General features: G+C 36.6%; 1 protein-coding gene across 1 annotated transcript; it reads left to right on the top strand.

Moving 5' to 3' along the window:
* The first annotated feature begins 638 nt into the window (after window positions 1-638).
* On the top strand, window positions 639-8853 carry LOC144700919 (V-type proton ATPase subunit G1-like). The gene is made up of 4 exons (XM_078572502.1): window positions 639-768; window positions 2242-2332; window positions 3338-3438; window positions 8550-8853. The coding sequence occupies exons 2-4, from the start codon at window positions 2245-2247 to the stop codon at window positions 8688-8690; spliced, it is 330 nt and encodes a 109-aa protein (XP_078428628.1). The 5' UTR covers window positions 639-768; window positions 2242-2244; the 3' UTR covers window positions 8691-8853.
* Window positions 8854-12627: the final 3774 nt, after the last annotated feature.

The following is a 12627-nucleotide window of genomic DNA, read 5'->3' as shown; positions in this document are numbered from 1 at the left end:
AGATAGATGGATAGAGAGAGAGATAGATAGATAGATAGATTGAGAGATAGAGTGAGAGATAGATAGATAGAGAGAGATAGATGGATAGAGAGAGAGATAGATGGATAGGGAGAGATAGATGGATAGAGAGAGAGATAGATGGATAGAGAGAGAGATAGATGGATAGAGAGAGAGAGATTGATCGATAGATAGAGAGATAGATAGATAGATAGATAGATAGATAGATAGATAGAGATAGATGGATAGAGAGAGAGATTGATAGATAGAGAGAGAGAGATAGATAGATAGATAGAGAGATAGAGAGATAGATAAATAGATAGATTGAGAGATAGAGTGAGTGATAGATTGATAAATATGTATATGTAGAGAGAGAGAGAGGGTGAGAGAGAGAGGGTGAGAGAGAGAGGGTGAGAGAGAGAGTGTGAGAGAGAGAGAGAGGGTGACAGAGAGAGTGTGTGTGTGAGAGAGAGCGAGAGTGGGTGAGAGAGAGAGAGGGTGAGAGAGAGAGAGAGAGTGGGTGAGAGAGAGAGAGGGTGAGAGAGAGAGAGAGAGTGTGTGTGAGAGAGAGAGAGAGAGAGAGAGAGAGAGAGAGAGAGAGAGAGAGAGAGAGAGAGAGAGAGGCACATAATTTAAGGGTCACCAATTACAGGGCGTCCTTTGTCTTCCGGCGCTTCGTATCTGCTGCAACGCATCTGGGCAGACTGCGGAAGAGCCCCCTGCGATCCCTGCTTCTTTTCTCTCTGTAGTCGAAGAACCAGATCAGATCAGGTATCCCCTTTCGATCGTTGCTTTAGGTTGATCCGACTTGTTCTGCTGCTCCCCTGCTCAAAATTCTGAATTTTTAGGTTTTTTTCTCGCTTTCTGCGCCTACGATTCATTTTTTATCTTGCTTTTGACCTTTAATTGTACCTCGGCGCGAAAATTGATGCGAGTTTGCACTTAATTGGGATTTCGGCGCTCTCGATCTTCTCCCGAGAGTTCATCGCCTTCCCTTCTTTTTCTAATCAGTATGGTCTAATCGACAATATTAATTACGTCTCAGCGTATTTTTGCATCACTGTATTTTGACGGATCCGCCTGTAAATCCCTTTGATGGTAAATTCTCGGGGATCTACGTTTATATTTAACGATCTAGTGAGATTGTCATCCGATTTCAAGATTTCGAAATAGTATTAGTAGGATCGTCTAACATTTTTATTTGAAGATTCTTGAGACATTTTTTTCTGGTGCAGAGGGTTGACGAACCATTTCATTTTTATGTAAAGTTTTTTCCTTTAAACAAAATGTTCAAAAGAGAATGACTTTCGATCATAGTTCTCCGTTAGATTCACATTCAAGAACTATGATCCTCATACAAAACTGAATCTTGGAGATTTCTCTGGCATTTTTCGGTTCCGGGTACTGTTGTACCATTTTATTTTATATTTAGTGAACTTCAGTAATATAAAATGCTCAAAAGAGGGTGTCTTCCGATCATAGTTCTTCGTTTGGATCATATTTAGAGGCATGAAAATTATCTCCTTGTGAAGAGTCTCCTTTTCTCGATGTAACTTCCATAAACTGAACTCATTTTTATTTATTTTCCGAAAAGTGTGTCTTTCAAAAATACTTATTCCTGATAATTCACATTTATTGACTCTTAAATCTTTTGCTTTTAGTTGAGGAAACGAAAAACTAATGAGCACAAGCGGAGAGAATGACTAATCCTTTTCGAAAACGTCATTAGTATGTGTATTTTATTTTACCAACCATTAGATATTGGATATATTTGTTCAACTATTTTGTGAAAGCGGCTGAATAAACCGTTCATTGGCTCAGACGGGAACATAGGTGAGAAAGAGAAATCATGAAACTAAGGTGAAGTCATTAGGGACTGGTCATATTCATCGCAAATTCGATGGTAATAGACAAATGTGTAGTTGCAGCTTGTAGATTTCACTATGATAATTTAAATTCCCGTCAGCATGAATCACATTTTCATTCTTCCGAACCTTTTCTTGGGTTTAAAGCAGTTGACTTTTGAACTGAGACTTTTAGAAAAAATGTTAACAGTTCTTTATAAAAAAGATCATGTATTTTTTCTGCATGGGCGGCCGATGGGATTTTTTGATCCAACACAACTTGGAGATATTATTAATGTACATTATACTTAGACCCCGCTATCAAAAGTACCAATATTGGAGATTTCATTTGCATTATGTCTTGTTTATTGTCTTTTGTGGCAAATATTCTATAATTCAGGAAATGGATTCAAGCAGACGTCAAGGTGGGATCCAGCAGCTTCTTGCTGCAGAACAGGAAGCGCAGCATATTGTCAATGCTGCTAGAAATGGTATTTCACAATTGTGTTTACATTCATGGTGCAAATTTTATTTTTCTGTGTAATGGATGGATTCTTTTTAAAAAGTATCATCGCAGAAATTAGGCTCAAAATCCGGATAATCTTATTTCACAATTGTGTTTTTTAAGTAAAAAATTGGTCTTCCTAACTAAGAATCAACATAGATCCAGAGAACACGATAAAGAAATAAATTTTCTTTTTTTCATTTACAGAGAGCTTTATTGGAATTCATTTTAAGTTTTCCTTCTAAGTGATAGAAACTATAATAAACATTCTTATGTGAACAAGAAAACGAACCCATATGTACAATGCATTCGATCAAGAAGAGAAAGAAGGAGATAGAAGATGGATGGGAATAATGGGCCCGGGCCCATGAACACATGACTATCCGTACCAGTATACAAAGTGGGTACATGTTTATTGAAAATAACCTTCAATTGACAGCAATATTGCTGTCAATTTCAGATTTTGTACTTGTTCATCTTCACTTGTAATCTGGCCCAACTCTCTACTATACCGAATCATTTTCTCATTACGGTCTAATTTTGGCAATGATTGTTACTGTTTTTGGATCTTTTGAACCTAATCCCTTGAAGCTTTCTTCTTGGGCAACCAAGGTTTCGAAAATTAACACTGTCAAAATAAACGTGTTTTATTTTTCTATTTTGCTCACCTGAAATCCAGGTCAGGGGTTTTTGCGTTCGGGCTGCTTTTTTTCATTATAATGTGAACTATATGAAATTTATTTAACTTCTGGATAAATTAATTTACAAAATAGCTTGGAAAAAGAATGAAAAAATAAGATGAAATCTCGGAGAATTGTAAGAAAGCAGGTAGTATATCAGTTTTATATATACTTGACCAGTTGTTTTTTTAACTTATATATGACTATCAAATCCCCTCTGTTTCCATTTGTCATCCATTCGTTCTTCGTCTGTTCTTAACCGTCTTGTCTGATGTGCTTTTCATTCTTTACCTGCCCATGATACGATCCAGCGAAGTTGGCGAGGTTGAAACAAGCAAAAGATGAGGCTGAGAAAGATATTGCCGAGTACAGAGCCCAAGTGGAGGCTGAATTTCAGAAGAAAGTCTTAGAGGTATACTTATAGGCTGGCTTTTCTTCTCATTTTATTCAGAGTCCATCTTTTTCTGTGTTATTTACTCTAATAATTTATTTCATATCCTCATATTTCTCATTTACATTTATACTTGAACTATGCCATCTTTTTGGCACATTGTGTATTTGTTTCATTCCAGAAGTTCTTTTCGTCTTATGGAATTTATTTCAAACTCTGCGATACGATATTTTTTTGCTTAATATACTTGTAATTTTGTTGTGCGCATTGTTCTTGAACAAGTCAAACATACTAAACTGATGAAATACCTGCTTTTATTTACATTATCAGAGAATTCATTTTATTTTTTCATATTTTTCTGAGCTATTTATCAAAAATATTTTATTAAATAAATTTACTATGTTTTATATATTTGACACTGTCCTCATTGTCCCTCTTTCTGTGCTTTTGATTATCCATAAGCTTCTGTCTTGGTCAAACAAACCATATTAAAGTCTTGCGCAATGAATCAAAATTTATGAAAGGCATATTTTTCTTGATATTTTTCTTATTAAACTACTAGTTTTGAATTATTAAACTACGATGATTGATTTTTATTAATGCCTTTCATATTCTATCTTATTCTTCTCATTTGTGCAGATTTAACTTGTCTAATATTTTTTTTTTTTAAAATCTAGTCTAATCATGTATTACATTCTCTGATTTTTTTTCAAAGGAATGCATTACATACTCTGATACTCAATTACCTTCCTTTAGACCAAAGACCCTCTTTTGTTTTGCATCCCACATTTGTGTTGATCTCAAAGTTTGTATTTGTTCGGCTGGAACATCATTTCTGATGCCGCACCTATAAATCCAGATTTTATGTCGGCATTTACTTTTTCATTTTTTTCTAATCAAACTGATTTTTCTTGAACAATTTGAGCTTATCTTTATTTTGCGTCTGCCTTTTTTTATTTTATTTTGGAAGGCAAAAGGAAGATCACCCCAGATCAGTGTTACACGTTTACTTTTTCTTTTATTTATCCCGTATATTTTCTAAATTCTTAATATAATGATTGATGTCACCCTCCTAGATTCAATCATTTATTTGTACTGAAATAAATTTTTTTTTTTTGAACTATAACAAGGGATGAACACCCAATGAATCGGTGAACTTCCCATTTAAACCATAGAGGCCCTATACCTTCCTTTCAGTCATCTTCAATATCTCCCTACACCTCCCGTCGCATGGGATGACCATGCAGCCGTAATTCCTTCTGCTTCATGTATTGCTCCATCTGTAGAAGCCCTTCTTCCTCGGAACAACACCTCGTTTCTATGTACCCGTCCTTGTTTCCTCTACCTGCGCAATTCTATGCCGAGTCCCAAAAAGCCACTTCAGATGTCACCTTCAACCTTAGAAGTGGCTGACTGGCCCAAACCGTGCGAGCAAAGGAGCATTCAAAGAAGAGATGGTTGCAACCTTCCTCCCCATTCATACATAGCACGCATTGTGACGAAGTATCTGGGTATAGCCTTTTGCGAAAGACTCTGGTCATTAATTTTTTCCTTGCTAGGAGCCATCCAAAAAATTTTGCCTTCAATGGGACTCTTTGGCACCATACGAACCTGCATGCACTGACTAGTGCCCTGTCATCCTCTTGTCCCTGTCGGACCATCTTATAAGCCTTCCGAACCGAAAAGGGGCCATTTGTCCACTCCCACCTGTCCTTTTCTCCATCCTCTGGTTGTAACTGTAATAGGGATTGCTGCATATCGATGAGCTCGGACACACGCTGGTCAGATAAGGCCCCATGTATGATCGGGTTCCACGCTCCCTCCCAGCAGGGCATCTTTCTCCTGGGCAAGAGCATACAGTCTGGGGAATATCTCACAAAGAATACCCCGTGGCGACCATGCGTCTCTCCAATATCGGAATGCCGTCCCATCCCCTAACTTGGCCGAGAAAAAACCTTGTACTCTTGGAAAAACCTGCCTCAGCTATTGCCAGAACGGGGATGCTCCATGATATGGGTCTGCCATTCTGTCCCAATTCAGTCCCCCACCATAGATGCCACGCAATAAATGGATGACCAGATCCTCTCGTGGATTCATTATTCTCTCCACCCATTTGATTAGAAGGGCCATGTTCATACTATGCATGTGTAGGACCCCTAGACCGCCTGTCTTGACGGGGCGACATACCTTATCCCATGCCACCATCGCAAGGCCCCCCCTTTGTTCTGGTTCAGATCCTCTCCATAGGAAGCGCCTCATCATGCCTTCTATTCGCTTCCTGACTCCCGTGGGCATCTTGAATACTGAGAGATAGAAAATCAGAATGGATGATAAAACTGACCTCAGCAGCACCAACCGTCCCCCTTTCGATAGCACTTTAGCTTGCCATCCCTCTAGTCGTCTTTCCATCTTCTCAATGACAGGTTGCCAATCAGCCTTCTTCATCCTCCCCTTTGTCAGTGGTTGTCCAAGATATCTCATTGGAAGTCGTCCTATCGGTGTTCTTAGAATCTCCGCACACTGTGACTCCTCTTCTGGCGGCAGCCCATTACACATAAAAGCGGATTTGCTCCTATTTATTTGAAGTCCCGAGAAATCTGCAATAAGATCAATCAGTATGGATAAATTTCTGGCTTCCCGCACTGAACCTTCAATGAAGAAGGTGGTGTCATCAGCGTATTGTAGCAGAGGAATTCCATCAGATTGCCCGGGTAGTTGATAGCCTAGCAGTAAGCCCTTTGTGCACGCTTGCTCAGTGCAAACTGCGAGTGCGTCCACTGCCAAGACAAACAGTAGCGGTGCTAGTGGGCAGCCTTGTCTCACTCCTCGTTGAGGCTGTATTCGACCGCCTTCCGGCCGCCCATTTACCAGCACTGTGCAGGAGTGCGATGTAATACATTTCTTCACCCATATTATCCATTTCTTGGGGAAGCCCCTCCTTTTCATAGAGGCCCATAGGAAATCCCAGTTTAAAGAGTCATATGCTTTGGCAAAATCAACCTTCCACATGAACCCTCGTGTTCCCTTCCTCTTCCATGCGGCTAGTATTTCCCTGGCTGTTACCGCACTGTCCACCAGTAGCCTGCCAGGAATAAAAGCTGACTGAGCGGGGCCGACCAGTTCACCCATCCTTGCTCTGAGCCTGTTTGCTAGCACCTTGGCTATAATCAAGTAGATTGAATTCGACAACGAAATGGGTCTAAAGTCTTCAATTTTTTCCGCCCCTGGACCTTTCGGCAGGAGGAAAATATGTGATCTATTAATCTTCTCCATGTTGCCCCGTCCTTCTCTAAAATCCTCAAATGTGGCCATCACATCCGATCTCACCAGATTCCAACACTGGCTATAAAAGAATACCGGGATGCCATCTGGACCCGGCGCTCCCTCCCCATTCAACCCCTTAATTGCTGTCTTGACCTCATCTTCTGAAAATGGTCGGATCAGTTCCGCTTGATGTTCAAAGCTCACTCTCTTTGCCCCCTTGCCGCACCACTTCCATCTGCTCTGTTTTCCCTTTCTGGAGAAGGATCTGAAATGGTCTGCTATGGCCTGTCCCACTGCCTGTGTGCCAGTGTATTCCCGCTCTCCCACCTTTATTTTCAATATTTGATTTGTGCGTCTCCTGCCGTTTGCCACCAGATGGAAGAATCTCGTGCTTGCGTCCCCTGCCTGTAGCCATAATTGCCTTGATCGCTGTCTCCAATCCATGTCCAATTTTTTGTCCTCCTCTGCCACCACAATCTGCCATCTTCTACGCTCTTGAACCTCTTCGTCCTCTAGGGTTCTATTGTCTTCCAACTCATCCAGTTGCTTTACTTTGGCTAAGGCATCATTCCTCCTCTTCTTCCTCATATCCCATACTTATTATTTCTACTGAAATAATAAGTCCTTTGTGTCTGATGCGAGCGAAACACAAATCACAAGAACTCAACCGAAACATCTGATGAAATTCATGCTACAAGTTCAATACCCGCCTTTTTGGATATACTTCCAAACTCCCTTCGAGTAGAGAGAAAGAGCCTCTGCCGAGAAAATGCCGATCACCAAAAGTCTCCTCGAACGAAGGAGCTGAATGCATCCTACCATTTGCTGGATACCCGAATCGTACTGGCTTCTGCCTCCTTCCTCTCTTGCTCTGACTGACCGTGTTGAATTTTTTTCAGCACGTGTGGCATTCACTTGCTGACCTGATTATGCTCCTGGATTAGATATATCCATTAACCAATATTTTTCCCTCTTCTCATTCACGTATATTTTCAATGGGATCGTAACAGCGTCGTACTTGTGCGCGTCTTATCACAGCTTTCCTGTTTGTTCTGGGATGGCATTCTTAATTATTTTGTATAAATATAGATTTAGTTTAAACATATGTTGATTCTCATTGTTCTTATTAAGCTGATCAATATCTGAACTATTTTATTTTCACCAACTTTATTTCATATATCGAGTTACTGGATCATTTTGTCAAATTTATTATAATTTACAACGTCCTCTTATAATTGATCACATACACATGGAAAAGTCATGTTTTTGATGATTCCGTATGTTTCCATCCTGAGGCTTCTTGCTTGTCCTGGTACCATATAAACTCTAGTGTGATAAATCCAGCTTCTATTTCGAATTATAAATTTCTATTTAAACAAATAGTTCTTGAATTTAAATAAACTGGTTAAATATCTGCTTTGAATTACGTGCTCAGATATTTCACCCATTTCCCTTATCTTTTTCCAACGCCATGTCGTCCAAGAATTTATCACCTAATCTTCTTGTATTTTATTTCGATGTACTTTGTGCTTATATTTTTGTACATCTTCTATCTCGATGTTATTTTTCTTGCATAGTTTGAACTATGCACATATATTTTATCTGTTAGTCTTCTGTGTGCCCACTTAATATGATTGTCCTCGCTTCATCTACGAATGTCAATTTAAACTCTAACGTAATAAATCAAAATATAATTTCAACAGATATTTCTATATTTTTTTTTCACCAAACTTAACCTGATCATTCTTCTGCTTATAGTTTGCATTTACTTTTCTCTCTCTCTCTCTCTCAGGGCTTAAAAAATCTGCATGAAAACTTGATACTTTTAAATTAATTCTTGGTTTTATATCCTTTCTTTTATCTTACAGAGCAGTGGAGACTCGGGTTCAAACGTGAAACGCCTTGCGGTGGAAACCGATGCGAAGATTCAACAGCTCCAAGAGCAGGCGGCGACCATCTCTCATGATGTTGTCCAGATGCTGATCCACAATGTGACCGCCATCAAGTGATTTTATCATGGTGATCTTGGTTTCATAAGATTTATTGGATTTGCAGATCTTCTCTCCTCCAGGTTGGAGGAATGTTGTCAATAAATTTCTCATGGTAAAACTTGGATTATTCGTTTTATTATCATGTAGCTCATAAATAAATTTCCAGCTGGGTTTGTCTTTATCTCCTTGTCATACTTTCATTATCAAATAAATTTAACCTTTCATTTTCTACCTTTTTGTGAGAAATGTGTTTTACACTGTTGGCCTAGAAATATATTTATCCTTTTATCTTCCTGTCTTATTTGTTGTATATTTATATCTTTATATCTGTTTTTCTCTTCAATAAATTTAATGCTGGGATCACCTTAATCTCCTTGGCCTACTTTAAACATAAAATTCTCTTCCTAGAAATATGTTTCAGTTTTCATCTTCATACTGAACCAAACACTCTTTTCTCCATATATATATAGATACTGTTTTACTATTTATTCTATACTCTGGTTTACAAGCCACTTCACTTTCATCAGAAGACATTGTTAATTAGGTTTTACTTCATATGGTTTGTGAAGACTAACATGGAGTGCTGGTTCAATACCAATGAGAGGGGATGAAAAACTTGAGGACACAAATGGACTAAGTACGACTATGATACCCTGAATCTTGTATCAATGTTGTTGTAATGAAATCTTGAAGAACAATCAGTAAATTACAATCCAATCAAATCCAAACTTCAATCCAAAAAAAATACTCTATTATCCAAGAGTGTAATAGAAAAGAGAGAAGGTAAACCATAGAGGCATCCTGGTGGACTCCGGTTACAATTACTCCCTGCTGCTCTCGTCTCTGATCATGCTGTGTCTGCACCATTATAATCTTGAAACTTCCTGTTTTGTCTTCCGGTGAAGGCGGGTATTTAAAGAGGCATTGCACTTGGGACTCTCTCTATCAAGGTGCTACCCTTTCCACTTAAATATACTCTGATACATTCATGTAAAGACCAAATCATATTACTAGCAAAATGATATAATAATTTGCATGATATTTACAGTTATTTAGTGCTACTTAAGATGCAAGCTTCAGAATTAAGGTTTGCATGGCTCTAGTCTTCGCGATAAATGTGCTACATTTTAACTTATAAACTTGTTTGTATTTAATTAGAGGTAAAAAATGGCCAATACAAAGTTGTAAGAAGTTTAATGATTTAGACATGCCAAATCACCCTTATCATCTGGAATAAAATAACATACTTTGTATGTAAATAATTCCTAATCCTAAACATAGCCAGAAATGTGGCTGTTCTGACATATCAGGAAAAGAAGGTAAAACTAGTTGGGTACATTTTTTTCCCAGTTTGGATCAACTGATTACATAGATAGGAATACAAAATCATAATGGCACTGAAGAAAGAATGAGTACTTCATAACGTTCTCTAATCTATTAAGACTAATTGGTGAATCATTCTTCATATGGTACTAGAGGAACTCATTGATTGTGACTCTTTGAGCTTCACATGTCTAGCCTCTAGAATTATCCACACAAGTCTTGACATATCAGATACCATCTTCATCTTCAATTGCTCGAGGAAGGATCTCCTGGATGTTTTGGTCACATTGATAAGGGAGAGGAAAGATAGATACTAATGAAGTCTTGCATGCATGATTTTGATTGGAGTTCTTTAAAATTTAAGTAAAATTTTCATCAATTCCCCACTCTGTAAATATCTTTTTTGGCATCCAATAATCCTTTTAGCAGGTGACACCCAAGGCGACATCGTGAACGACTTTTATCAGTTAAACAACTTTAAACCTTATTAGATTAAGAAAATTTCCTTGAATTTTCCTCTAAGTCGACTCCAAATTAATTTTCACATATATTTCTTGCATGTATTTAAATTTTTTTAACAATTTAAAACAAATGAAAAAATTCTCAATATGTTACTCGAGAAAATATTTATGTAATTTTTTAATATTGACCAAATCATAATTCTAGTGTTGACATTTTCTTACTCAAGAAAAAAATCTATAAACTTGTTGACGATTATTAATCATGGCCTTACAGGTTGTGGTCCAAATTCAAAAGTTTTCGCACTTTATTTCTATAGTATAAAATTCATTTCATTTAAAGTATAAACATAATAATTCTTAAATTTCTCCATTCAAATTAAAATTAACATATTTTCATTATAGAAATTATTCGAATAATCTTTAAATATAATGACTCAATATGAGTTTTATAGTCAAATGCATTGAAAAAGGTGACCAAGTGATTTAAGAGTTTATGTAGTTTAAATATTCATCTACAAAATACATAATTGTAATGATGGTATTGAGCTTCAATATTACTGTACCTATCTTTTATCAAATTAGAGAATGGGTAAATGGACATGTTTGTGAAAAAAATCTTCATCATGAGGTCTTCAAGAACCAGGACCGGACCAGCGCCCTCAAACCATAGTCATGATAAAACTTCATAAAAATATTTAAATAAATCCCTAAAAATATATGATGACTTAAAAGATCATTTTCATACTAAACATGCTATTATAAAATTCCATGAAAATACCCAAAAACATAGAATATCCAAAAATAACAAAAAATCAGAGTATCGTTATAAAACAGATATCAATATTAGATTAATAACATGCATACTTGATCATTTTGATATAAATATACATGTGAAAGTCAGGGTATTAATGTAATAATTAGCTTGTTATCATGATACTAATATCAAGATACCATTATTCTCTTAAAAATAGGACCTTGAAACATAATGGTTATCTTGATTGTTTCTCTGCACAAAATATTTGCATAAACTTTGATATGTGCATTAGTATATTAAATCTTCCATAAAATATACTAGATGACATGCAATAGTGAGAACTTATTTTATCTCATGTTCTATTCAAATTGATGAAATATGAATACACGAATAATGTTAGTAAACAGAGAGGAATCTGTGGAAAAAAAATCAGATGAAAACACTGATTTTTAGTATGAGTGACGAGTAAGCTCAATTTTGATGAAAAAATGTTTTAGTTTTGGTCATATCATGTATATAAGGACTATCTGATGTTTCATGGGTGCAACACAAGCTCCAACATAAAAAATATGACCTTCTATGTCACACAATGATGTAACTTCAAGTTGAATGTCATATAATAATTTCCCTTACTCTTCCTTGACTTCTGAAATCAATTTTAGGGGTTTAATTATATTTCATTCTTTTGGTCAAAATTTTATATGTTTTTTATATTCTATTCAAATACTTTCTACAGATGTCAACAACTTTATAATTATTTCCGTGGAACTTTTCCCACTGAATAAATCAGCTGTTTCACTTTCAAACTTCTAATTGAGGCAAAATGATGAAGTATCATCTGCCTTTATCAAATTTAAGAGGTTATCATTTTATCAATCAAATGGTCAATCATTTTAAGTTGAGTGATTACGATCCAATCAATTTGATGTGTTAAAATTGATTGTTCTTTGCTCATATCAGAATACACTCTAATCAAATAAAATATTTAAATTAATCATTTCCCCTTAAATATTGGTCATATCTACCATACTATGACTGACGTCCTTCACATAGTTTGCCATATTTTCCCTCTTTTAAGAGAAAATACCAGACATTTCATTAGAGTTCTTGGGCAAAAAGAGTAGCTACATCTACAAAATTAATGACTGATGTTCTTCACTTAGTTTGGCACAATTTTCCCTGTCAAGAGAAAATATAAGGCAGTTCATCAGAGTTCTTGGGCAAAAAAAGTGAGTACATCTACAAAACTAATGACTGATGTTTTTCACGTAGTTTGACACAATCTCCTATTTCAAGAGAAAATATCAGGCAGTTCATCAGAGTGACTGGACAACTTATTTCACCTCATAAAAAAAAAGATTATGGGTATAAGTCACAGCTATAAAGCCGAAAAACTGATAATTCTACACATCTTTCA

This window comes from Wolffia australiana, chromosome 3, assembly GCF_029677425.1.
Source record: "Wolffia australiana isolate 7733 chromosome 3, ASM2967742v1".
NCBI lineage: Eukaryota > Viridiplantae > Streptophyta > Magnoliopsida > Alismatales > Araceae > Wolffia > Wolffia australiana.
This window is presented reverse-complemented; position numbering and strand designations above follow the sequence as displayed.